Source organism: Saccoglossus kowalevskii, chromosome 5, assembly GCF_978046115.1.
Source record: "Saccoglossus kowalevskii chromosome 5, keSacKowa6.1, whole genome shotgun sequence".
NCBI lineage: Eukaryota > Metazoa > Hemichordata > Enteropneusta > Harrimaniidae > Saccoglossus > Saccoglossus kowalevskii.
The window spans coordinates 41990356-42017896 of record NC_140645.1 but is presented as its reverse complement, the minus strand read 5'-3'; the positions used below and the strand labels follow the sequence as shown (position 1 = coordinate 42017896).

The following is a 27541-nucleotide window of genomic DNA, read 5'->3' as shown; positions in this document are numbered from 1 at the left end:
TACACTGTGTTCTGTAGTTCAATTCGTAATGTTTATACCAGCTCCGTAGTTCTGTGGTTTTAGCAGCATTTTTTGGGGGTCTCCAGAGGATGTCATCAATAAAATTAAATCAGCGTGGCCTTACAACTGTCTGTACCCTTATGTTGGGTTAATCACGAAAAAGAAGTATATTATACAGAAGAGTATTGCTGACACGTCAACATATATATCAAGACGCGTATATACTACAATTCTTATAAAATGTTCTTATAAAATTTGTAAAAAATGTTGATAACAAATTGAATTATTTGAGTATTGTTTATTAAATTGCAGTTACATAGATACCTTAGATAATTGATATTATTTTTAATTTAATTCCAGGTTAGCTTAGAATTCTTGAGAATAATTTTAATAATATTGCTTCGTTTTGTATATCATATACCATATACACAGACTGATACACACTCAAGAATGTGTGTTCGATTTATTTTGCAAATGCGCATGCGCGTTGACAATGACAGGTGACAGTATGTCAAATTATTCATTTCGCGCATCCAGCTATACAATAATTATTATAGTTAACGTTTTATATTGTTTTTTTTAATAAGACCGACGTTCACTATTTGAGATAACATCAAAATTACATAGATAACATAGGAAGCATACCAAATACCTTAAAACATAGGCAGTATAATTTCAACATGTATGACGCCATGAAATCACCAAATACATATGAAAGACTGATCTTTAAAATAGGATATTTATATTAACTGATCAGCGGATCAATTCACTATGTGTGCTTCTATGATTAATTTATATTTTCAGAACATATTACAATATAAAGTTGATGTATTGCGTATACTTACTTGAGTATCAATAGATATTTCTTCGTAGGGGCTATTTTGAGTCATACTTGCTCGGGATGATTTATCTTTTAAATATTTGCAATTGAGCAGAGACACATCATTATTAAAGTTATGGCCGAATATAACGTACTTTTAATATATCATTCAACTACTGTGAATCGTTTAATTCAGTTTTTCTTTTCATTTCGGGATCGTGAGACAAAAGTTGCTGTCACTCTTTGTTTTGGAACTGCATACATATTTTCACTGCTACAAAATTACTGAAATTTGCAACTGTTACAATATTTTCTACACAATTAAAGCGTTTTTGTTGAATGATACTTGTATTTGAACATCAGATAATGTCATTGTTGTAGCAAAAGTCTAAATTAAATCATATTGCACAATATAATTTGATAATACTTACGTCACTTGCAATTAGCGAATGCCTAATTTGTTTTGAAAAGTAGCAATCATTATTATTTGGTTTATCACAATTAGGCTTGATGTAAATCATTCCAGACAATATTTCGTTAATGACTGTATTTGCACTAACGCTAGGCACATGATAATGCAATCACGTGGTGGCGACAATTCTGCAGAGACACGGTCACAGTATGTATAATGCAACGAATATAGAAATAATGCATTTTATATGAAAACTCACTATATAAAAAATCAAATATTATCAATCCGACAAATGTGAAATCAGAGTAATACAGTTGCTTATCGATCTCCTCATTTCTATTTTGGTGTAAACTTATAGTTATTTTATTAATAATGTAACTGATATCATCTTACACTGCCTTATCTATGAAACTCGAAAAAAGTCATCCTACATTATGAATGTCTCATATACTGCTACGTGATTCGTCCGTATTTGCATGCTATTTTAAAAGTCAGTGATTATGTTCCAATGGTCCATTTTAGAGAGGAAAATGATCCGTCGCTCCGGAAAGATCTTTCTTTGGTTGAAAACGCCTAACAAGTAACTCCCAAAATGAACATGCAAGGAAGCGTCTATTATATCGATGACGTAAATCGTGTAACGGCAATTGTTATTATTAGCGTGTAATAAAGCGAAACTAATGGTTTAGATGATAAGAAGGAGTCTGAGTAATATGAACATGCATGGTAATATGCAATATGAACGGAAACACTTAGACGGCACACTTTACGATTGAAAAGTTCAACAAAGGACAATTCGCCAAATGTTTACCTGATTGACTATTACATCTGTTTAAGGGTCCTCTCCATATCGACGATGAGTCGCATAGATACAGATAGTTTGTCTGGTTGCACTTCATCTCACACATAAACCAAATATTGTTTTCCCATTTCGTAGGTACTGGCGTAATTATGATATGAGACGATCCCTGGTTACTCGTTCCTCTATTAACAGCTTGTTCACCTCTCGTCGTCTTATCCACAAGTATAACCCCGCTATAACAATCATAGGTTACTTTATTCCCACAAGCGATGGCAGGCAATCCAGGACAAATGTTTAAGTTCCTGGTGACATGTAATCCGTTACTATAGTAACGTGTAATGTTTATGCAGTGCAAGTTTTTCCTTTCCGTGCTGTTAAGCTCGACATTATTCTCATTCGTGTATCTAGCACCAATCTGTGTACAACAAATACATAGTTATTTATTCACGGGGAACTTCCAGTTCCGGTTCACCGAACAACAATATGGCAGCGAAAACGCCAACATCAAAAACTATACCTTCTTAGATGTTGTTAAATTAAAATGTTATCACCACTCAGGCAAGACTGATTCCCGAGGAACATCATATCAATAACTATAAGAATGGTGGTCCCCATGGTACTGCCATGGATACTATCTTGTGGTTCATTATTGTTTTTGAACTCGATACTTGTCATTGACACTTGAATAATTGTGCATCCATATTAATAAAACTGGAAAATTGCTTTCAAGATCAAAAGAACATTTTAAAAACTTTTGAAAGCTAAATATGATTTATTAGTATTTCATAAATGTATTTTTTGTAAGAATTTTTTTTATAATTGTTATAATTAGTACACTCAAAAATGGAGATGTGATGTGTAGAAATTTGAACTACAGCAGACAATGTTATGATTGATCAAGACACTAAAACACTCAAGTTATCTAATAGATGATATCAGCTAACGTTTTAGCGAAAAAAAATTTGGTCTATTTTAATTTGTATCTGAGAAAGTAAAAATGATGTTCATCAACATTATTATAATGATAATTATTATCATCAAGGACTGTCTGAAATTTGTTTAAAAATATTAGATGTGAAAATATTGTTCTGAAAGTCTACATCAATCGCATCTAGGATGTCGTATGAATACAATTCGACACATTTATTAAAATATCGCCCGTGAGAAAAAAAACAACAACAGCTCCTGTGAAAATCTCTCGGCTGAAAGCGACTGAAATAAACAAAAAGCTTGAAATTGATAAATTTAATAGTGCACATGAAGTGAAATCATGACTCAATCGATTTAAAGTAACTCGATCGACGACAAACTTCAAACTTCTAATTATTTTCATATAATATATATATATATTGTGGGTACTGAGCATATTGCAGAGGCCTGCACGGTGATATCAAGCAATACACGTTTATGCTCGGACACGTAGATTGTTCCAAGTCAATATTGATGTTACATCGTCATATATGCAGTGTGCGTTTAAATAAAGGAATACTCTATGTCAACACTGAGACGACGCAGTGATGGTGACAGTCAGTCGACAGACATCTTATGAGCTTAAAATCATGTAGGATAAATATTCTATCGGTTTTGTCTGTGACATATATGACACCGTAAAAAACATGGCCATTGGGGATTGGTGTTTTTATTTTCGCAAATAGTAAATTTGTGTTTCACCTTGACTAATCATTTTACAGTTGAACGCGAACTTGCCTCATTAAACATTCAAACCATGTTCCAAATTCGACTACTTTGACTATCTTAAGCATAGCACTTCAATGCACTATTACAGTAAGTTCAGTTTCAGCCGGTGCTTTGGGAGTTCCACTCAAATTAATAGCAATGTGCGATGAAGTACACTTGGTCGGACAATCCGGACAATCAACTGATCTTGTCGTATCCTAGCGCCCCTTAAACGCGAAGTCGATCATTATAGGTAATCTTTCGAAATATATTAATATTTATTGGACACTAATGAATTCTCGGATGTCACGATGAAGCAGATAGTGTGTAAGAAGAAAAAGAAGGCAATCAGTCTTTTGGTTTCTAATGAACCGTAATAATTTGAAACGCATTGCTTTTTCTCCAGTAATCGTTTATTAGAGACAGGAGCACCGTAATTATCTGCCAGTTGCCTCATCGCACATACGCAATTGATCGTCGTATTTCCGATGAAAGCAATAATTGTCTAGTGTTAGCCGGAAATTGTATTTATTCGGTAAAATGATGTTCTTTCTCTGCTTTCCCGAATTCGCAATTGGCAAAATTAAGTTTCGAATTATACCTATCAGCCACGTGACAGGTGTGGAATCAGTTTGATCAGCCAAGTAATTACCGTAACATCACGTCCCTTGACAACGCTGTGACGTCATGTTTTTATTCTGTCACACTCACACTGCTTCTTATTAGATATAACTGGGACTTCCCGCAAACTGCTCTTCACCATGGCTACCAATGACAATATGTACATCGTGAGTTTCTATTTCGTAGACTTCCTGTGGGAACCTCATTATGTTTGATAATATAGAGATACATTCAGCATATTACCTTAGTAGATGTGATGAGCAAAAGTAAAACAATCTGTGTGGCACCCATGTTTTCATATATTGGATTTCAAATTCGATTCCTGAAATGATAGACATCAAATGAAGTTACTACAGCAGCAATTCCCTCGATCAATACCGCAAGTGCGGAGAACAATCACACCACTGTTTGTCAAGTGTCTGTTATTTGATTAAATTCTTTCTACTGCGTTTAACGTGCACGATAATCCACTTGTAGTTCATTAAAATATATCCAGGCATAATATCGCTTTAAGTTCTGTTTTATGGCATACACTTTTTTACAATATGCTCAGACAAAATACTACACAGAAACGCGACAATATTATTCACCGCCACTTGAAATTAACTCAAGACATCGTGTAAAGAAAAATATCAGTATCGACGCCCGATTCGGTTATCGAATACGCATTCTGTAAAAATATCACTGAGTATGCTGTGTGTTTTTTGGTCTGTATCCTAGAAAGATTACAATTGTTACAAATACCATTGATATTCATTGAAATAACGTTTTTTCTGTCATTTGAGGCAGAGAGTATTCAAAAAAGTAGTTAGTAGTAGAATCTGTTCAGTATGTGACTTACTGTGTCTATCAAGTCGACGCTAGCACTGACATATTTCCACAAGTAAACACACTGGCATACTTCACGCATACAGAGTAATATATTGACAATTTTAAAATGTTCAATAAAGTCAGCGAGTTCAACCAGAAAACCAGCCATTCACCTTTAAAAATTTAATGGCTATAAATATACAAAAGTCTTAGAAATTAAATTAAATCTGTCATTTCCCAGTAATTACGATAACACACACTTTTTTTAAATTAGTACAATTTGCCAAAATGATGCATTGGTAATCAAATGCCGCAGACACACAGGCTGTGACACCGTAGATATAAATTATTCGCATTATTTACGATACATTTAATTATATTAGACATGTTTTGCAAAGTAAATCATTTTTATCGAACGAGAGTTGTGTTTTCAAGTGGGTGCATCATATCCACCCACATATGCAACCCGATCTAACGGTCTGATCACACGGTTTAATGCTGGGACTATATTATACAGGTGGATAAGCGCTTCCACAATGTTACTGCGCATCAGAGAGCAATATAATATCCAAACACCTAATGCAGTACTGTTATGCCGACCTTTACAAAAAGATTTTATGACCGACACTTTCGCGTGAAGATTTATGTGTCTGTCTGTCTGAAAGATTAACGTGCCATGCGTCTAGTATTCCCCATAAATTGAAATTAAATATATATATAAAATACAGTGTAACTTTCCATAATTAATATGTTTCTGGATCTCAGTCCCATGTTTATTAGCTGAAAATAGTGCGTTGTGCGTAAACGCACATTAGGTTATAGTTCTCCGATTACGTGCATATTACGATGCACAACCGATGATTTCTTAAACAAGACACAGGATACCTAGAAGTCAATGCACATAAGACACGGCGTACGTCATCCACTTACTCGTCCTGTCTTGTTTGCGAAAAGACCGAGAATGGTCAAATATATATTCAATGTTCGGCGCCAAGTGTTGTCATAGTGACTCAATATGAATCAATTGCAGACTTGCATATACAAATATACACTGAATACTATTCTCAGTGATATTAGACGGCCAAATGGATGTGATTTCCTGGATATGAAGCTTAGTACTGACTATATTCAGTATTACAGTACTAATCTGAACATTAAATACAACAACAAGTCATTTAATTACAATACTTGATTGCACGATCCGTTACAGTGGTTGTTTTAGAGTTAACTGCGAAACCAGGATGTTAATAATCTATGCACTATGCTTCTATATGTTTACTAGAAAAACTATCTCTGTCCACTCCAAGTTTTTGACTCACCACTTTATTCTAATAATGTTGGTGTGACAGTGGAAATCTGGAATTAATGTTTAAGTGGTATGTAGTAATTTTTTCTGATTCAGCGTGAGCAATAACAAAGACTGAAGTATGGTGTTCAACTCAATCCAATTTGTAGATGATATATTGCTTTGACTTGAATGTTTGTTTGTTGCAATTTCTTCATAGATTTAACATATACGTTGGTTATCTTTCAGAAAATAAACCCACTCATTTTTGTTCATGATTTTCTGTTGTAGCCAAAAATATGTAAATTTGATCTAAAATCAACAAAGACATTATATAAAAATGCATAACAATGTGCAAATTTGACAGAAAAAATGATGGCATTCAAAGGACTAAGCACCATAGTGACAAATACGGGTTCATGGATTACACGTGGTCAGTGATAGCTGTACACAGTATTACATACATGACACGTGAGTGTCAAATGGGCCTTAGAAAATAGAATATCCATTTTCTTAGTAATACGCCGCCTATCTGAATATTCAGTACTCATTATATATGCAAGAAACAACTAAAATATATTATTATACATCTGTCACCGTAACGACACAAGTTACAGCGTGCCGTAATTTTGCGGTATTTTACGGAGTATTTTCAATTAACCATATTAGGAAATGCGAATTCCAAATATTGAATGAATTCCGCACGTAAGCGGCCTCTAATAATAAAAACAAACACGGCTGCCGCCAGGGTTTGAACGGACTCCACACAAAGAAGTTCGCTAATTCTGTTCTAAGCATTTTGGATTTCGGCATTCCCACAATGTATCCTTGGGAGGAATAGATGTATAATAATAAGGCTATTACGAGGATACCTCAAAGTATGCACTCAGACAGTACACCGCGCGTCGGTCGATTCTGTCACTGTATTGCCTCGAAGGGCGCTCAGATATTCGTCAAACATATCTGGGAAACTTCAAGCAAAAACAGCCATCTACATTTCGTAAAATGAATTCAAAGTGTAACAAAATGTTAAAATGCGTCACATGCATATCACTCTTACCTAATATCTAAGTTGCTGACATTGCAGAATTACGACCATGGAGTTAAACTCCGATATTGCGGTACATTCGTAATCGCCTTCAGTAGGGATGAGAATCCTAGACGACGCCACGTGACCTCGACTGCGATTGCACACAAAAAAGAAAATTAATACATACAAAGACTCCACTCACCACGGTTTGTTCACAGAAGTCAACCCATGGCATGGGAATCGAGAACTTGAATCTCAACTGACTGTATAGTTCGACACAGTGCTCGTTATTACGTTACAGTTGTCATATGTAAATCGAGGTGTACACGAAGTGCTCTATAAAAGAGACCGCTGCCCCAGGGGACATCACTCATATCCTACTAGAGACAATTTCAATTTGAGCTATTATAATATTAACGAGTTTGGTTTCACGGGCAGTTCTACACAGACACCGTGACTACCTGGTCGTTAATTCTGTTTGGTTTCCGAGTAGTTCAACCCAGACACGTGACTACCTGGTCGTTATTTCTGTTTCATACAGTTTGGCACATATTTACAAATGAATGTTTTCATGTAATTTCCAATTAAAAACAAAATCAACATTTTACATCAAATATCAACTTGTAATATATGTTACGGCTTTTTTTCAGTCCCAATAATTTGTCAGAATTATTATATTGTAATATTATATCGTATTAGGCAGTCGCTAATAAAATCATACTCTCGCTACATTGCGGGATTGTGACTGTTACTGCGCAAAGATGTCAAAATCTAGATGTTTTCAAGTTCTTTAAAGCTGTACACACAATCGACTTATTCAGTTCGTTCCCGTGGGAATTCGAATTATTAAGGCGCTGTGAGGCAACAGTAGTGGAATATTCCAATTCATTCTGCTCTGCTCGTTCCTGTACTATCATGTTCTACTTTGTGTTGTGTTGTGTTGTGTTGTGTTGTGTTGTGTTGTGTTGTGTTGTGTTGTGTTGTGTTGTGTTGTGTTGTGTTGTGTTGTGTTGTTGTGTTGTGTTGTGTTGTGTTGTTGTGTTGTGTTGTGTTGTGTTGTGTTGTGTTGTGTTGTGTTGTGTTGTGTTGTGTTGTGTTGTGTTGTGTTGTGTTGTGTTGTGTTGTGTTGTGTTGTGTTGTGTTGTGTTGTGTTGTGTTGTTGTGTTGTGTTGTGTTGTGTTGTGTTGTGTTGTGTTGTGTTGTGTTGTGTTGTGTTGTGTTGTGTTGTGTTGTGTTGTGTTGTGTTGTGTTGTGTTGTGTTGTGTTGTGTTGTGTTGTGTTGTGTTGTGTTGTGTTGTGTTGTGTTGTGTTGTGTTGTGTTGTGTTGTGTTGTGTTGTGTTGTGTTGTGTTGTGTTGTGTTGTGTTGTGTTGTGTTGTGTTGTGTTGTGTTGTGTTGTGTTGTGTTGTGTTGTGTTGTGTTGTGTTGTGTTGTGTTGTGTTGTGTTGTGTTGTGTTGTGTTGTGTTGTGTTGTGTTGTGTTGTGTTGTGTTGTGTTGTGTTGTGTTGTGTTGTGTTGTGTTGTGTTGTGTTGTGTTGTGTTGTGTTGTGTTGTGTTGTGTTGTGTTGTGTTGTGTTGTGTTGTGTTGTGTTGTGTTGTGTTGTGTTGTGTTGTGTTGTGTTGTGTTGTGTTGTGTTGTGTTGTGTTGTGTTGTGTTGTGTTGTGTTGTGTTGTGTTGTGTTGTGTTGTGTTGTGTTGTGTTGTGTTGATTGTTGACTGTCACTTAATTCTTTGTGAACAATGTAAATTTGTTCGACTAAGTTTACATAATACCGTATGTGAATGTTTACCTATAATAAGTATGTTTGATGTTTTATAATAATCATTTTATTCTAAATTCAACAAGAGCTTAAAAAGTTATGTCATTCATGTAGGGATCACTGTTGACTAAGTAGGGCCAAGGTCTACTTTGGTATTAAATGGTGATCCCATGACTCGCTTTGATTTAATGATTTCTAATTAAGATGGTTTAAAACAGTTACACGTAGCAGTTCAAAGTTCACATGCTCACTCACTGTAATTACGTTTGTGGCATGGTATGACAGATATTATCTACAATCCTGTCAAAGGTATCGTAATGCTTAATTTACCGTGAATCGTATATGCCTGGCTGTAAGCAAATTCAATTCAGACAATTGTATTATATACATTAGGATACAGTCATAGATACGATTTTTAAGGGCAGTAATAGAGTTGATTATATGTCTTCAAATCTTTTAAACGTTATCATTTAATTCGATAAATAATAATAATCAATGATAATTAAAATACAAATGTACACATGTCTAAATGTAGGAGAGAAACAACATACATACATACACAAATATTGAGTACAAGAACTAATGTTAGGTGTTCCGAACAGAGATACATACTGCCCCACATGTGGCGCCTGTTATATGTAAAATGATCTCTGTCATCCGTATATCACGGTGTCGTTTTCTACTGCACATATCACATATGACACCGAGTTCTCCTGGGATCATGTGTGCGAGTGATATACAGTGTGTCCACAACCTATTACATTAAATGTCTACCGATGTCATTTATGATTATAAAAACACATTATTTATATTTGCGTTGATGGAATATTGTAAACAAAACAATAGTTTTACATTGTGTAAAACAAAGGTGGTTACGCATGAGTACTAGAAATTTTCAACATGAAAACTAATTAAGTGATCATTACAATTTACAATGTGACAGCTATGATTCAAGAATATGTCCATTGAGGGAAATAAATAATTAATTTCGATGACTATTGTGTTGTGTATTTCTCTAGATTTTGTTGATTGTGCTGGCGATTATTAAGCTAAGTTAATACAAAATATCCATATGACATGCGATAAATGAATAATTGCGTATAACAATTCTACCAACTCATTAATGATTTTTTCTTACCGTGAAATTAACAATACCTAATACTATTAGCTTTTCTTCTAGTTAAAGTAGGAGGGTAGTCACTCCCCCGCTTTAAATAATTCAATATACCGTTCAATGTATTATATTTCACGTTGCAATATAGACGACACGGCAACATACTGCTTTTCAGTTCAAGACATATGTGTTCTGCTGTCGGTGTCATTCGCAAAAAATGGCATTGTGTTTTATATATTGAATAATAGATTGATAAGATTTGAATTATCGCATTCGCATATATTTGAATAAGTAATGTTTCTATGTGAATAAATAATGTTCAAATATAAATATTGTATGTAGAGTCGAAAACCCTGATATTTACGAAAAGGGAACTCTGCATCATGCTGAATAAATAATTTTGTTAATACTCCAATAGAGATCTAATCTACTCTGACACTTGACACTGGCGCACAAACTAGAACACGGGTAATGAGAAACGTTTGGTTCATTGCCCTAATATGGAAGTATGTAATCATACACAGTCAATGTCATATAATTGAAAGTAGTCCGGTACTGTGATTGCTGATTTGTCATATATTGGTGCGCGGGAAATAGCAACTTTAACAGTGTAGTGTAGTGTGGTATATATGAATTCTAAATTGAATGAATACAAGCGATGTTTTATGTTTTGTGAGCAAGTTGGTTTTGTTTTCAAGAAAAAAGCCAGGTTTCACAGTAATGTTAAAAACACAGAAAGGTGATTAGAATAAACAAAATTATATAATGTGTTAAAAATGCATATTATTATTGAGGATAGTCTTGCCTTGCCTACATTAGACGCACCATACAATCTCTAGACGTGCCTACCCTGCTTTAAAGGCGCCAGTCAAGCGTCTAACACGCCATACAATGTATAAACACGCCTGTTGACGCCCCAGAGCTCCTTCGGACGCGCCATACAAACTGTACACGCGCAGACATGTGTTAAACCTAATCATGTTTACTTTCATTTATAAGATTGTAAAACTTTGAACAGTTACACACTCGTCGTCTCAAATATTTCTCAAACCTTCAATAATCAATGGTAACCCGCCTTGAAGTATGTTTAATTACTTGACCATGTACTTTATTACAATTTCTCTGTAAATTGGATCAAGTATATTCAATGCTATATCTCACCTGTCAATCACTATATTGTGCCATGGCAACGTTCTATATGTCCTGCTTAATTTATTAAATATCTTAATCTGTATGTCATCATTTGCCGGTAATAGCACACTTATTTATAGCAATCTAATAATCCTATGGGAACAATTATAAATCACGATTTTCACATTATGAATTGATGAAATTTATCCCAGCATTCCCAAGATCCGAACACTATAGAAACCGACTACCTAGCGTTGCAGTGAAGTTAATGGATTATATTACTACGTTTAATAATGTCTCCACGTGACACAAATTCAATCACCACAGCACTGTCGAAATGATTTTTTTAATTAATTGTTTCGATTCGTTTCATTAACTTAATTGGTTTTCCGTTAGAGCATTGAGTATAATCACAGCGGCGATCGACACGATACAATAAAATGGGAAATGCATTCATTTCTGAGTGATTATAAAGTCGCCGGCGTAAAAACTTGCAATGGACACCCCAAGGTCCATTAGTTAGATTCGCTAGTAATATAGCTGGTATGGTGATCCTATTTTTCCAATAGATGATGTCATCCGACAAACATGTACAAGTGGTCATGTACGTTGTTGGTTTGTTTAAAAAGAGAGTAATCCTACTTTGATTAGTGTCATTCTATGTCTGCGTCATCGGTTTAGAAAAGACAACTTTCAATTTTAAAATGCACCATGCTGCATGGGAAAATAATGTGTTGCATCGCTGACTGATTTATTCTTATGAAGCAAAATTCCTACAGCAATTAGTTGAAAATAAACAGTACTGTATAAATGAATAGTGATTTAGAGATTATATTACAATGATATGACTTGTTCAACTTGATGCAATGTGCTTGAGATTTAAGTACACTGTTATTTATTATCTCAGATAGCATCAGGTTTCTTAAATAGAACATTTGATTATGACTTAATTGTAGTAATTTCAGCTCTTTAGTAAATAGATGATTTTCAGTATAGCTTTGTCCACAGAATGCATTCTAATGTAGACTGCACGATATGAACGGGGATTGGCTGTATGACCAGTCATTTTAAGACCGTCTTTCTCAAGTCTAATGTGGTTTCCCTCATACATGTTACATTTGTAGTTGTTTTTTTTTCGTCGTTTATGCGTAAAATAAGAGGAGTATTGTATCATTCATACACGTCCCATGAACACTTGATCTTTCACAAATGCAATTAATAATAATAATATTCCGCACTGACGATCGTGAAAGTGAGCCGAATAGCTGAATAATGACCGATGGTATAACAATACCATAACCACCCCACCCATATAGAGCCGAATAATCGTAATGCCTTGGGGTGTAACAACCCTCATACTCACCGCAAATAATCGTGATGACTGGAGCCGGAACATCACACACACCCTTCTCATTTGAAAACAACATGGTAGCTTGGCAACTGTTGACATCGTTTACTGAAACCACCACTAGTGCTTTGGCATAATACGCATGTGATCTTCTTTGAAATTGAACACATGAAAGTAGTTCCATTAACCCATTCACTGCTGTTGTTAACCCGTGTTACATTGAACAAAGTAGTCCTATTAAAATTGTGCGCGTTTCAATGAAACTGTCGATCAGAAAATATATATCACCAATATACTAACACTACAAAATAAAAACAAATTTCATCTATTTAAAATTGAAATATAATTTTGTGAACAACATCACTGAAACCTGGCATTATTGGCGCCAACGTTTCTACGAACAATAATCTGATTTAAACTGCGTATTACTTTGATACTCAGAATTCTAATTAAGATTTTTTGTGGTAGTAAAGGATAAAGAGATCGCATTCAATTGCATAATAGAAATAACCTTGCGTAGTATGCAATTCGTTATTATTTTAACAAAGATGTCTTTCTAATTATAGTACTGTACATTATTTTTAAAGCTAATAAGTTCTTCAATGTCAAAACGAATTTTAAACCGGATTATGCAAGGTATAAACACATAATTTTATCCAAAATATGCTTATAATAGTGAGTATTCGAAATAATCCTAGCATTGAGTATCGACACATTTACAGATAAACTATCGTTTACGACACAGATATAATTAACTATGGTCAACAAATTCAGAGTGAATATACAGTACTGAAACGAACAAGACATGCCCCACTCGATATTAACAATACGATTGTAGTCATCCAATTATCTTATCATTCAAACGTGACTACATGCGGTTCCCATCTGGACATCTAAGAATGATATTTTTATTTATACATTATATATATATATATATATATACATCGATAACAACACATACAAGTCAGCTTGTAAAGGCTTGCCAGTCACCAGACACGTGAACTGAGTTCTAATGCAATTAGCGATGCAACACCTTTCAAAGTGAAAAAGCGAGTAAACGAATTTAATTAATTTTGACATGTAACTCCCGAATTCCTAGTAAAACAATTATGAAGATGCCCCCCCCCCCCTCCGATGTTACAATTATTCACCTCGGCTACGCCTTGGTGATTAATTGTCACATTTGGGAGACAACCTTCCATACATTCCTCAGTTGCAGTTCATGATTCTTTGCATACGATTGTATGACGTCATGATATATGTCTATTATCAACACAGTTAAGAAATACTACAACCAAATCAGCTAATAAAATGCAGGTCATCTGTCATTGGGAAACGTGTGATCGGCGAATTCATTCAGAGAGAAATGTATATGATAATCACATAAGAACATAGGCAGGCGTGGAATCACGTGATACGCATCGCGTGAGTAGAAATCTTCGTATTACACAATAACATGTTCCACTAATGGCACAAACATTAATTCAATAGTAACAATGGTAACAATGTCGGGTTTCATTTTTATAAAATGCTTTTAAAGTGTGTGTTTTTTAATCATGTACACCGTCCCACATTGATAAAGAATCTACGATAGAATATATGTGTGGGATTCCTGTTATCTGCTGTTATTTTGGCTGTTACATTATCACGGACCAAGGACACTTTGAAACATCAACGATCGTAACTGTATGCGAACAAGTAGCAGTGCCGAGTATAGTGAATAGATACAGTGATGGAAAGAGTAAAAATGAAGATTGTGTTTACAAGTAGAATTCGTCACAAAACGCCACTTGACAACACGCGGGATGAAACACATGTCGGAATCAATCAATCAAGGTAATTTATATCGTCGTGTCTGTGTAATAATACGAAAAGGCAGTGAACCAAGTGACATGGAGGTCAATGCCTTTACGAGAAAAACACTATGATTTCCCACTTCAGCCATTAGCAGCGTGGTTTATCGAGATGAGTGAAATGTACATGTATATAAACAGGCATACATTATTAAAACCTAAGTGACGTCTTAAGCTCAACGACGACAATTTCAACAAATTTCTGTCGCTCCGATCTTGTTGTCTGCTCTAGATGTTCATTCTGTCACATAATATCTTTGCGAGAATGTTTCCGAGGTTCAATGGAACTACGATAATTGCAGACCCCCCCCCCCTCCTCCGACCCAACTGTATTACGGCACGTCGTCCATCGTATACAACGATTATCACTATTTGCATTCCAGCAACTATTTAGGCTGAATAGTGATCATTCATCACGCATATGTGCTTTTACGAGTGCATCTTGATACAGAAATCTTAGTTACAGAGTCTTACAACACAATACTTCAATCGTTCCCGCTACTAACATTATGCACACATAGCATAGTTGTGTTAACTCTAACTAGTGTATTCAGTGTATGGAGAACACGAGATTGCATAGCCATAACATTTAGTTAGTTGGTGAAGGTAAAGTTGCAAATAAAACAGTGTAACAAAAGTAGTAATGAATTTGAGACCTTTGTGTAATGAAAGACTGTTTGGTACGTGACAATGTGGTGATAACATACAATGTTAATTATTAACCTATGTGTACGTGGGCATTGCTTTCTGCCCTGATTTTTGAAATACCCGTCGGCTCTTGTAATCTTGGCGGTTGCAGGATCATACTGTTCATTTTATTAAACAATTATGTATACTTGTATTTTTCAAAATGTAATAAAATCAATAATTATGGGTCGAGCACAATAACCATTCAACGAAATTCATTGTCGTGACCCCCCCCCCCATTCTTGCATTGCGTTTATGTTCAATATATTCAACATATTTAATGGCACATATTTAATGTGCTGCTTCTATCAAAATAATTTGAAAAAATTAATTGGGCAGGATGCTTGTTTTGCCACCCTCTGTCAGAATTGACTCCAAGATAACCGCATGTATCTGATCATTAGTTGTGTAATTATATGTATTGTAATCAACTCACTGTCCCCTCATGGGAATAGTGAGAATTGCATAAATAATCGATCCGGTTCGATCCGGTCAATGTGCTTAGTATACTGACGAGTTGTGTTCGTCCCCCCTGGAATTATCTACATTCTCCACTTAAAGGATTACAGGATGTCTGGCTTGTCGCAACATGGCATCAGATGGACGATATCCCACGAACATTTATACAGGTGCAAGTGATGTCAACCCGGGGAGTTAGCATCGTCCGCAGCTCTGTGCACGTCATTCGTCCAACGAACGTCGCTGCAAGATAGTCGAGTGTGAGCAAGACTCAGAAACATGTTTAATCAATAATTTGATAAATCCAATCACGATGCGATTTCTAGACAAACAGACGTATATCACGTCAATTCCAAGGCCTGAACTATGAATACATAATACCACCATATCGATTGAGACTTCTCTGTATTTCGAGCTTGAAATTTTGATATTGCTTTAATAGGGCTGAGCCACATTACCATAGGTTTGATAAGACCTATCGTGCATTGAGTGGGCATATGTGTGTACATGAACTGAACAAACTCTTCATACATCATGTCCCATGGAAATTCTAGCTACAGTTTGTACTCACTGAAATCTACTGTCCACAGCATCGAATCTTTTTGTCTCATGTGCTTGAATACATATTTATCTTTACGTTGTTTAGTTTGTCGTGTTGATTAGAAGGGGGCAACTCATGCGCGATGCTTCCCTTTGGGTATTTGCTTTGCGATAGTATTGAGAGTCATATGTACCCCAGAGGGCAGAAACTTGAAACATGTTGTTTTCAACATCAGGCCAGTAAAAGCTTAGTTCTTGATATTTATTCATTTATACAGTCAGGCCAGTAACAGAAAAAGCAGTGTAGCCCTTCTTCTGTTTTGCGACAAATCAAATCAGTCAGTTACTTGTTCATTCATGTTGATTTGATGTTCCGTATTAAACTGACACATCAGATTGACAGAGAAAACATTTTTGACGTATGTGTCAGAATGTCCATAGCTCTGTGTACCATGTGAGTGAACATTCATCTCTTTGATGATCTTTATATATGACACAAAACTCTACAGATTTATATTATCAGACCTGAACTTCCATTGGCTGAATTATACCACGTGAATATATACGTTGCAAAAAAAAACCGTAGGAATGTATACTGACGAATATACATAGCATAGGTTCTGTGCTTGAAGAAGTAATCACAACTCATAACGGTAGGTGGTTGTATCATGAATATATAATTATACGGGAAATTGAAAAATAGATCCCAAGGTATTGGTATTTTAATATGGACTCCCATGGTGGATCTCGCTTATATGGTTAATATAGAGATTAACTCTCCGCAAGGGAAGCTAACAGCAATATTCAAGTGTCAGTTAAGCATTGTTATGTCTTTCACAACAGAGTTTATTGCACAATAAATCAAATGCCTCCAAACTGCAGTTCTTCATTACTTAATAAGTAATATATTGATTACATATACATAAAAAAGTCTTCTTCATTTATATTGCCCAGGGTGCATATAGCCATATAGACGAGCTATCATGGATCATTACAAAGTGTGCCCCTTCACATGCTATTAAAGTTGTCGAAATCCAATTTTCGAAAAAGTGTATATTAGTGTAATACTAGTACCACATGTATGTTTTGTCAATCGTATCCGGTTTCCTATACTGAATTTTATTATTTTAAGCAAATTTCTAATTACTGGAACGAGGTTGCACATCGTGTTCTGTGATTCATTATACAAGTATATTATATCGTTACGACTTTATTGGGTTGTTTATAATTTCAGAATGCAAAAGTTTATGGTAAAAATGACGAGTATAACTGATCACAATGTGCATCTTTATTTTCATCTTTTTTTGTAATTTACGGTCGAAGGAGGTTGCACATTTTTGGCTTGTATGAAATCAATCAATATCAAGTCCAATATGACGTATTAGTAATAATATTATATTATTATAGGATAAAATGACAGTAGGTCTCATTGAGGTTGTGCTACACGTGAAAAGAACGTGCACTGTAAATTATTCCTTATATGTGCCTGATAGTGTGTGTACGGTATATAACTAATTCAATGGCAGCTTTGTAAATATTTTACACGACGTTGAAGTTGTGTATTTATCGAGTGAATGCGTTAAAAATGTGGTTTTCGTGATTAATTGAGATAATTTGATGCATTTACGTCATTTTATGTAATCAGTATGTAAACATAGTGATAAAATGCTTGGCAAAAAATCACTCCTGTTTTTTAATAATGCAAATCTAGTACGGGGTTCTTCTGTATACTACCCATATGGTGGTTTGTGTTATCTGCGTTATAATGGTCATTTAAAGGCACACAATTACAATAACTCCAGTGTCTCCCTCTTACTGGTTTTACTGTCTACATTGGAGCAGGGATGGGGAAACTCTGAATGAACTGAATGTAGGTTCATTCTGATTTTGACAATTTTGAATTGAATTTATTATAATTATCTGCACCACGATATCACAACTAATGTAGTCATGGATCATCTTGTTATATAGCTCTTCAGTGCCGCGACTTTTGTTAATTACAATGATTTTAATAATTCAGTAAAGCGCTGTGATCCATTTAATATTTGACGACATCGTTATTGCACGTCAACGACACCATGATATAAGTACTCAAAGACTGACAGCCAAATCATAGCACGAGCTGCAAGCCACACTTTCTAATACGTATGACAGTGAATCTATTGGATGTGATTTGTTTATATTTATTTATTTTTCAGAAACATCATAGAATACAGGAGCGAGTTTAGAATTGCAAGTTGAGATGCAGTCTGTGAAGCATTTATAAATAAGATAAAGCCTGGGGACAGGAATTATTCTGCGATATAGAATCCAGTCGAAGATAAAATGTCGCGGCTGAGTATGAGGGTTTAATCTGAATTAACATCTACCGCCCCAAACCATTTATAAATACACATTTTTGGGAAGTTTCACACTTCTGAAGACATTCAGGTAGATATTTTCAGATCTTGCACGCCTTTTGTACAAGGGCAAAGATGTCGAGACCTATTTTCAAATGCAATATGCTATTCAAGTCTTAAATTATGTATCACGCTATGCGTGAATGCAGTTCACTGTGGCAGGTGGACGTTTTACCTATGACCTGCATGATAATAACGTGTCCGCATCATGGCAGGACTTTAAGCAGCCCAGAGTTACGGGCAGTTCAAGAAACAGCGCGTGTGTTCCGTTTTTCATTGTATTTGAACTTAATACAACAAAACTCGACCAGAATTTCGTCAACAAAGTCATGTGATCCATAAAATGTCCTACAAACTTTATGTTAAAGGTATTAATAGGACATAGGGATTTGAGAAAAGCTTAGTTGTAACTATAGTTTGACATGGGAGCAGGACATTTAACAAATAAAGTCAAATGTTAAGCAATGGAGTATTATGATTAGTTGAGAAACACTAAGAGCGCAATGTGTGGTGTGGATAAATTATATGCCGACTAAGAGAACATCATGGAAATGGGAACTATGATAGCGATAAGTATCCTGGTAATACCAGGAAGAAGAATTAGTGAGATAACTGAGCAGTGAATTGCTGCTGCTACAAAATAACATAATAGTCAGGGATATCGTTCGAGATGTGTTCATAGTGTGACGTCACTCAAGTAGTTAAAGAAGTGAAGGATGAAAAGTATGTACTCCAAACAGATTTGTCTGAAATAGGTGTTGTTGTGAAAGTTGAAAATGTGATGCTACAAGGAGAGATTTCTAAAGTAATGGAAACAAAGAAAGGGGAAAATGGTGTGCTAGAAAAAGGGATTGTGCTTGACAGAGAAAATGGTTTACTAGAAACAGAAAATGTTGGGCTAGCCAAAGAATACAAGTGTTCTATACAAAAACAATTTTAGGGTAAAAACTAATGTGCAAGCAACAGCAAATCGTGTGGTAGAAACAAAACAAAAGAAAAGAGATGTGATGTGATGTGATAGAAAAAAGAAATGGTGCTTGACAGAGAAAATTGTTTACTAGGAACAAATAGTGGTGATGATAGTAGTGATCTACATGGAGACAGACAACTGACATTTTTGGATTTTACAGAAATAAAAATGCACTGTAAATACAGTAGGTCAAGTGACCTGGAGTATAGAAATATAATGCATTCAAGAACACACTGTGACATGCATATTGCATCTACCACGTAAAGTGGCTCCAAGGTTTAGATGATTGCACTGGGGTGGATGACGGTGAAAGCTTGATTAAAATCATCTCAGTGAATAGCCTACAAAAAAACCATTCCATTGCTCAATCGCGATTGCTCACATTCATGCTATTAAAGATGATTTTTCACTAGGTATTTATCTGGTTGAAATGTAATGTGCAACTCATTTGCCTTGACATCGTGACATGAAAAGGAAGTGTTATTTCTACAGAGCTAACTTTACATTATGAAATATTTCGACAAATAAATATCGTTGATTTACTGGTGCTTGTTAAGTGAGAACAGTTTATTGATGCTTCCTTTGGTTTAGCTAGATCAAAGAATGGCACTGATAACTTTACCGTAGAGAATGTTTGGAGCTATTTAAAACAAATACCTCTATTTGGAAAAGCATTTGTTTGTTATTTAAAAATGTATTAATATATACAGTTTACTGTTAATAACAATAAGTACGCATTCTACACCCCCAGACTATTAATTGACAATCCCTCGGTAGGTTGATTGATCTCTCAATTGAATGTCAGTATATGTAAAACTCCTACGAATCCCCTGGGGTTAAAAATGCATGGCTATTGAATTGATAACAATGATGTCTTTTACTTAGTTTGCCTGAATTGAGACTATGTTATCAAAAGTTAAAAGGGAAAGATACTGGAGCAAATCAGATGATCTTTGTCCCACCATCTTTTGCCCGATAAACTAAAAAGCGCTTCTTGTTTCTCTTCTGAACATTGTGAGTATGTCGGCGGTTTTGTCAGTGTAGCATTGCAAACTGCAGAACATAATTGAAATGAAAATCTTGATTACATCTGTGCACTAAGATTGACTGCAATGTTAATATTACAGCCCTGGAGAAGAACAATCATTTCACATCAAAATGGATCCCCATTTGCTTGTAACATTTTCCCAAAATTGCTTCTTTCATCCTAAATGATACAATTATCATCAACCTGGAATGATAGATACACCCGTAGTAGTAGACGTTCGCGTTCTATATTATTGGATCTGATAGCAGCAATAAATCTTGGAATGAGAAATGCAATTGGATTTGGTGGAAACCTTTTAACTTTTGCTTGTTTGAAGCGACACTGCATTAGTGAGTACACCTACTCGGGATTACCTGACGCAATCACCAGGCTGTCAAACTATGCAATCGCTTTTCATATTCCTCAATGTGTCACTGCTTCCAAAACAAAAATCAGAAATAATCAAGTTGATAAAACGTGATTGGAGACTAGATTCTTGTAAACCAAATCTTATTTGACCCTGAAAACCTCATGTTATAATCTATTTCGCATATATGGTGAAATATATTCTGGTTTATAAGCAATGACTTGTACCATGCACCGTATAAATGTTCTAATATTCAAATAGGCATGTTAGCCACAAACACCTCAGACCCCTACTCCTTACAAGTCAGCCATATCACATAGACAAGTGTGCCTCAGACATAAGATACATGTAGTATCATCCATCTTTCTGTCAAAGTTAGTCATTGCTTACACCACGTTTTTTAGGCAATTTTTGAAGTTCATATTATTAATTTTACAAATGAATGCTGAAATTGTAGACCACTTTTCCAAACGGTCCGCATTTAGCATGGAGACCACATTGGATGCTATCATATCATTGACTTCATTTGCATATAGTTATGTATAATACATCAGCGAAACCGGCATTTAAATAACGTGGTCTACTATTGTTCAATTGCAATTCAAATACAGTGAATAATCCAGTATGCATTATACTGTGATTCATTTGTAAGCAATGATGATGTATTTTGAATCAGTGTAGAATGTTCGCAAGACCATGATGCACTATTTATGGATGTGAATTTGCATATATTAAACATAGTGACAATATACTGGCACTTGGTATTCATTTTAGTGATAATGTTAGATCATATATTTTTATTCAGTTCATTGCTTCCTTAGGTACTTCCACGAGAATTTATGGAATCTATTTTTATGATGTGGTCGTTGGCTTTTATGAGTTCACGTGACATGGGTTACTGAACTACAATTTATTTGAAATATCATTTTGTCAATATAAAACAAAACGTTGTATTTTAAAATTTTGACATTGGAATTTGAACAATATTATTCATACTGTGTTACTAAATTCTCAGTTACATGTCAAAATCATATTGTCAGATGTCTGCATAACGATACTGTTATTATTATATTATTATTACATCTGACATGACATTGCAGAAGGTATGCTATGTCGTGCATCTATAGCAGTAGCATGGGAAACAGTTATCATCAACATCACCGTCGTCGTCGTCATTATCATCATCATCACTTGCATAAGATGAAACAGTAGATGGAGTTAAAGTATAGATAACATCAATCGTGTGTATGACTCATTTTCTAATTGTGCACCTTGAAGACACTCACCCACGTATTATTTAATTTCACGTCCATAATACAATCATTTAAAACACATTGGTATCATCATAATATGCCTCATGGTTAATTATTTGTATGATGAATGCCATCAAATATAAGTACAGCAAAATCCTTATCAGCAAGACTAATTATCAAAGATTTATTGAAAATTTCTTGGGCGTCACTTTTACATCATCGTCAGCTGAATTATTTGCCATAGCTGCCATGTACTTCATGACAGTTTAGAATACCACTTAACTTTACAGACACGTGATCAATGCATTCAATTGCCAAGAGCCTACCTAGTAAAGCCTTGAGGCGGAATTTTATAACAATGTCACAATCCGTTTTTGTTCGCCAAACTAATGTTTCAGTTGCCATAGAAACGATTGCGAATCAACTTCAGGGAATAATGTTATGATGTGTAACGTTCACTCATAGCCAGTCTCAGAGTACGATCTGCCTATTTGTGAATCTTCAGACACTGTTACCAATGCGACCTTCAGGGGAAGCACGTATGAGTTCATGACAAGACATACCCAGTCTTATCTTGAAGTGAATAGAGCTTCTTCGTAAGCCTTCTTTTCTGCGAGACGACGTGAGCAGAGATCAATAGTGATTCATCTAAGTTTAAGCTTCTATTTTGACATGCTGAATCAACTGTGTTCAAGCTATATCGATTTGTGAAAGGTCACACCTCAGTTGAACACATTAGGTCCTAATAAGCTGAACTAGAAGTGGGGTGAATAGTTACAACGGATTATTCCTTTGTGACGTTTCAGACTTCTCTGCTCAAAATAATGAGACTCTTGTGTATGTTCAATGACGGGCAACACAATTGAAATAGAAAATCAATTTTTGTTCCAATTCATCTTTTAGAGTATTACCTCCGTTTGAAACTCAAATAGACAAAAGATTATTTTAGGTGTCAATTTTAGTGACTGATGTAGACACAGTGGATACAATAGCCACCCGCCACCTCATACAATAGGTTTACAATCAAGATAGTGATTTATGTTTGGTAAGGTTGGACTTTTTGGAGAGGAGAGTATTGTACCAAAAGTACTCTACGTTTGACTGACTGGGTGAAAACCTATGGATTAATGCTTTAATCCCCCCCCAAAAAAAACATGTGAATTATAAAACACACTTTTTTTCACGCAATTGGGTGTCATATAATTTAGGACTACTCAATTGTTTTTTCTTCGCCTAGTCAAAATCCACTTAGTAAACAGATAGAGCGTACTGCGTCAGGATCGTGCGTTCATACACTGCAAAGCTGTTACGTAAACCCTCAACGCCTTGCAGTGGTACACAGGGTTGCGAACCGGGTAGAGAAATGGCAAATTGAGCGTGACCAGACGAAAAATCATGCTTGATTAGATATCACCATATCCATGCAATATTTGACGCATATGTTATTCGCCATACTAAAACAACATACTGTGAATCAAGAAACTTCCAAACAGACTGTCACAGACTGGTACAAGGAAAAATAATGTATGTTCCCTGTTTGATGATCGAGGAGTTGAAACTAATGTTTCACGTGTCATCATAGTGTTGGGCTATAGATACTAACACCCATGCGTCATCACGTGTAAAATTCAAAGTAATATAACATTAAGCATTTTATGAAACGTACCTTTGCATCTCGTCTGTGAGTGCAGATAAAACTCATCCAATTGATTATTCGGAAATAGATTAATTTTCACACGAGTATCAATTTACACGCTCCGGTGAACCACTGTTCAACGCAGGTAGCTCTTCCTATGGTATTTCAACGTACTGCAGTGTAATAGCCGATGTGTATGCGGGTTTACGCTAGTCCACCCTCGTTATTGCGACGAAGCGGCGTCGTTTAGAGTGAGTTTACTAGTAGTAACACTAATTGCACATACCTTTAATTTGATAGCGTCAGTCTGGAAACAAGTCCCTTTTTCGTGCTCATCAAAACAGCGTATGCGTCATACAGCTGTGCCTAGACTACCTCATTAGTATTCATACAGTGTTTACATCTTGGAGGGGTACTCGGCATCTTTCAGCTTCCATTGATTTCGATGCAGTAATCTGGAATAAGGCGTTCACGTAATAACTTTCATGTATTAAGGCACTTACCGAATCGTGCAGACTACCTTCTAGCGATTAAGCGATGTCCAATCTGTATAACTGTTATACGGTTTTAATAGATGCAATGTCAATGTACTGATCTTTATCTCACATACATAAATTAATAATTCATCAGTTCGTAGTCATTACACTGAACGAAAAGTTGTATTAGTTGATTGGTAATTAATATTTAATTTCAACAAATCATTGTATACAGGATATAATAAAACTGGCATATTTTCATAATTGATGAAACAACATTCAATGATTTACATACTAGTATAATTGTAGATTGCGGAAGTGATCAAGATCGAATATTATCACGTATTTGTTTAATGGAATATCCTATTAAAAGAGAGTAAGTATTATTTGTTAGACGTTGGTGGCAGTGCGTGACAATGTCATGTTCATGCAACAACGCATCTGTGCATTATGATAACCACGTGGTAATTTAACCTTTGACCGCAAAGTCAACTGTTGCCACCTTTCATAAAATATACCCGTGTAATTTATGAAAACAAGCTCAGGTTTCGGCGACGATTTGTGCGAAGGTAGAGGGTCTCTTTATAGAAATAAGTGTTTCCAGGAAATTTATGGTAATAGTATCACAAAGTGTTGAAAATAAATTCAAATTTCAGACACGGAACTGGGCACATTTTTAATCCCGACTGAGATTGATTTACAGTGGGTGTCACATATGGAGCATATTGAACTCACATCTACGAATCACCCGACTCACCTCCCGGCTGCGTTTTGGTTTGCTCATAGTTTGTAATGGAATATAATTTCTGAGTATATTTATTCGGAGAACATGTTATTGAATTAACTCTGAAGTTTTCTATTTCACGGTAATATTCTAGCTTTAATGAGAAAATGTCTGACTGTGAGTATGTATTTTAATGCCCACCAAACTCAGTGTCGCTGTTAGTTACAATAGATGAGGTATATAATAAATTGGTTGTGTCAAATAAACTGATAACCATAATCAGTAGTAGTCCATGCATACTCGTTAATTATTAGCATTATTTTTATCATATTCATTCAGCGAACACGTGCGTGATTAAATTCACTCTGAAGTTTTCCGTTTTAGGGTAATATTTCACTTTAATGAGAAACTGAATTCAATCGCCCCTTGTCTGACTGTCTGACTGAGCGTGTGTTTCCTAATATCCATAAAACCTAATGTCGCTGTTATTAGAAAGGAGATGTTGTGTGGAAGTTCGTAGGCGCATGCCATTCATGGAAGTTTTATGGACGCGTCGTTGATAAGAATCAGTGTTCGATATTGGTTGATTATATGCAAATTCGACATTGATTAGAGATGAACGACGTGTTATTTACACAGATATTTCAAGTTGAAACACTTGGGGCAAAGCAATAACAATGCTTACACAACAAGCGCCGAAGATCATGTACACCATTTTTTGTATAATAAAAAAACTGGGAGCTTGCTTTACGAAGATTATTTTAAATTATTTGATAGTATGGTTTTGCCGATTTTTAAACTACGGAATATGGGGGCATAGTAAATACCAAAGTAAAATATATATTATCTGCGCATTGGTTTGGGCAGGTATGGTTATGGCAGAGACCATGGCATTTTTACACCTATTTGTGACCAGAGCATTCTGATATATTTAAGCAAGAGTGGTGGGGGATATTGTCTCAAAAGAAATGCGGCGGACATATCGAAATATCAAAACTTCATTTCATCCAAAAGTATATTTGTATTGTGTAAAAATTGATAAATTAAAAAGGACTCTTGCTTGTATCAGGTGCTCTAGTCATAGGCTAGAACAGGTTAGATTTGTTGGACTGAATGTAGAACAGAGAATATGTAAAATATGTGAATCCCTTGAAATAGAGGATGAATTCCACTTTGTTTAAAAATGCCCTATGTATGAAAAAATTAGATTTTTTTTTATTTTACCCTCATGGTCATATACTTATCCAACATTAGAAATATTTTATTCCATTATGTCAAACAATTTGACCAAATACTCACAAAACTAGCAATGTTTGTACATAAAGCACACATTCTTAGACAAGAATATATTAACATGAGGTGACTTTTGACCTCATTTTGTGAAATGGGCCGGTGGCCTTTAAAAACAAATAAAGATTCTTCTTTCATGTATTTTGCGTGTAAGTATCTCAATTACTAATGAAAAAAATAATGCCGATAGAGGGCAGCCTTGCTTTGTACCACGGTAAAAAATAAACAGTTTTTATAAACTTTTCGTGTCTTCGTTTAAAATCTCGTGCGAGCCAGTTACAGGTCTTAATTTCCTCCTCAGATTTTATTTTTCTACGTGTTGCTTTTCCTTTTTTTTTAAATTTTAAGAAGTACCTATTATTTAGCCTTCTTCAATCTACTCTTCACTAGACTATACCTGGGCGTTTTCGGTCAAAGAAACATATAATTTTTCGAGGCTATTCTTAACCTCAAAGTAGTTTTGGATATTTTAATTTTATACGAAACTGAACTGTTACTTTTCGACATAATTTACCTGCACGTGATTACTTATTTTATTGAAGTTACGCATTTGACCATAGAGAAATATCTCTAGTGTTTACCTAATTATGTCAAATGTATAAACGTTCGTTGAACCTGTATATTTATGACGTTACACTGTGCGTTGATAAAAGACGATAAACAGTGTTAAAAGTAGTAGTTGTAAATCAATATATATCACCCACAAATGTCATAACAACAACAAATGTAATAAAATATAAGACCAGCCACAAATGTAATAACTTTCATCAACGCAATACACCATAACCACAAATGTATTAATTTTGCCAAACAACAACTGTAGTAACCTGATCAATGTTTTCGTTTTGACAGATGCAATTTTAGTACTTTAATGGTATATGTTCAGGATCGATTATATTATATAATTACAAGGAAAAAATAGTAATTTATAGTAATAATATTAATTCGAACTCATTTAATAATTAATAAATAATATTACATTTTTTACGTCGAGTTCATTTTGTTGATCAGTCAAATATTCAACCTACCTATACAAGGAAACTACTAGTAC

General features: G+C 35.1%; 1 protein-coding gene across 1 annotated transcript in view; it reads right to left on the bottom strand.

Moving 5' to 3' along the window:
- Positions 1-4664, bottom strand: part of LOC100367084 (uncharacterized) — a 33061-nt gene extending 28397 nt beyond the window's left edge. The window contains exons 1-2 of the mRNA XM_085499016.1: positions 4576-4664; positions 2044-2449 (exon numbers count right to left, since the gene is read on the bottom strand). Of these exons, the coding sequence (XP_085355142.1) occupies positions 2044-2449; positions 4576-4623 (454 nt within the window). The 5' untranslated portion in view covers positions 4624-4664. The remainder of the gene's footprint in view (positions 1-2043; positions 2450-4575) is intronic.
- Positions 4665-27541: the final 22877 nt, after the last annotated feature.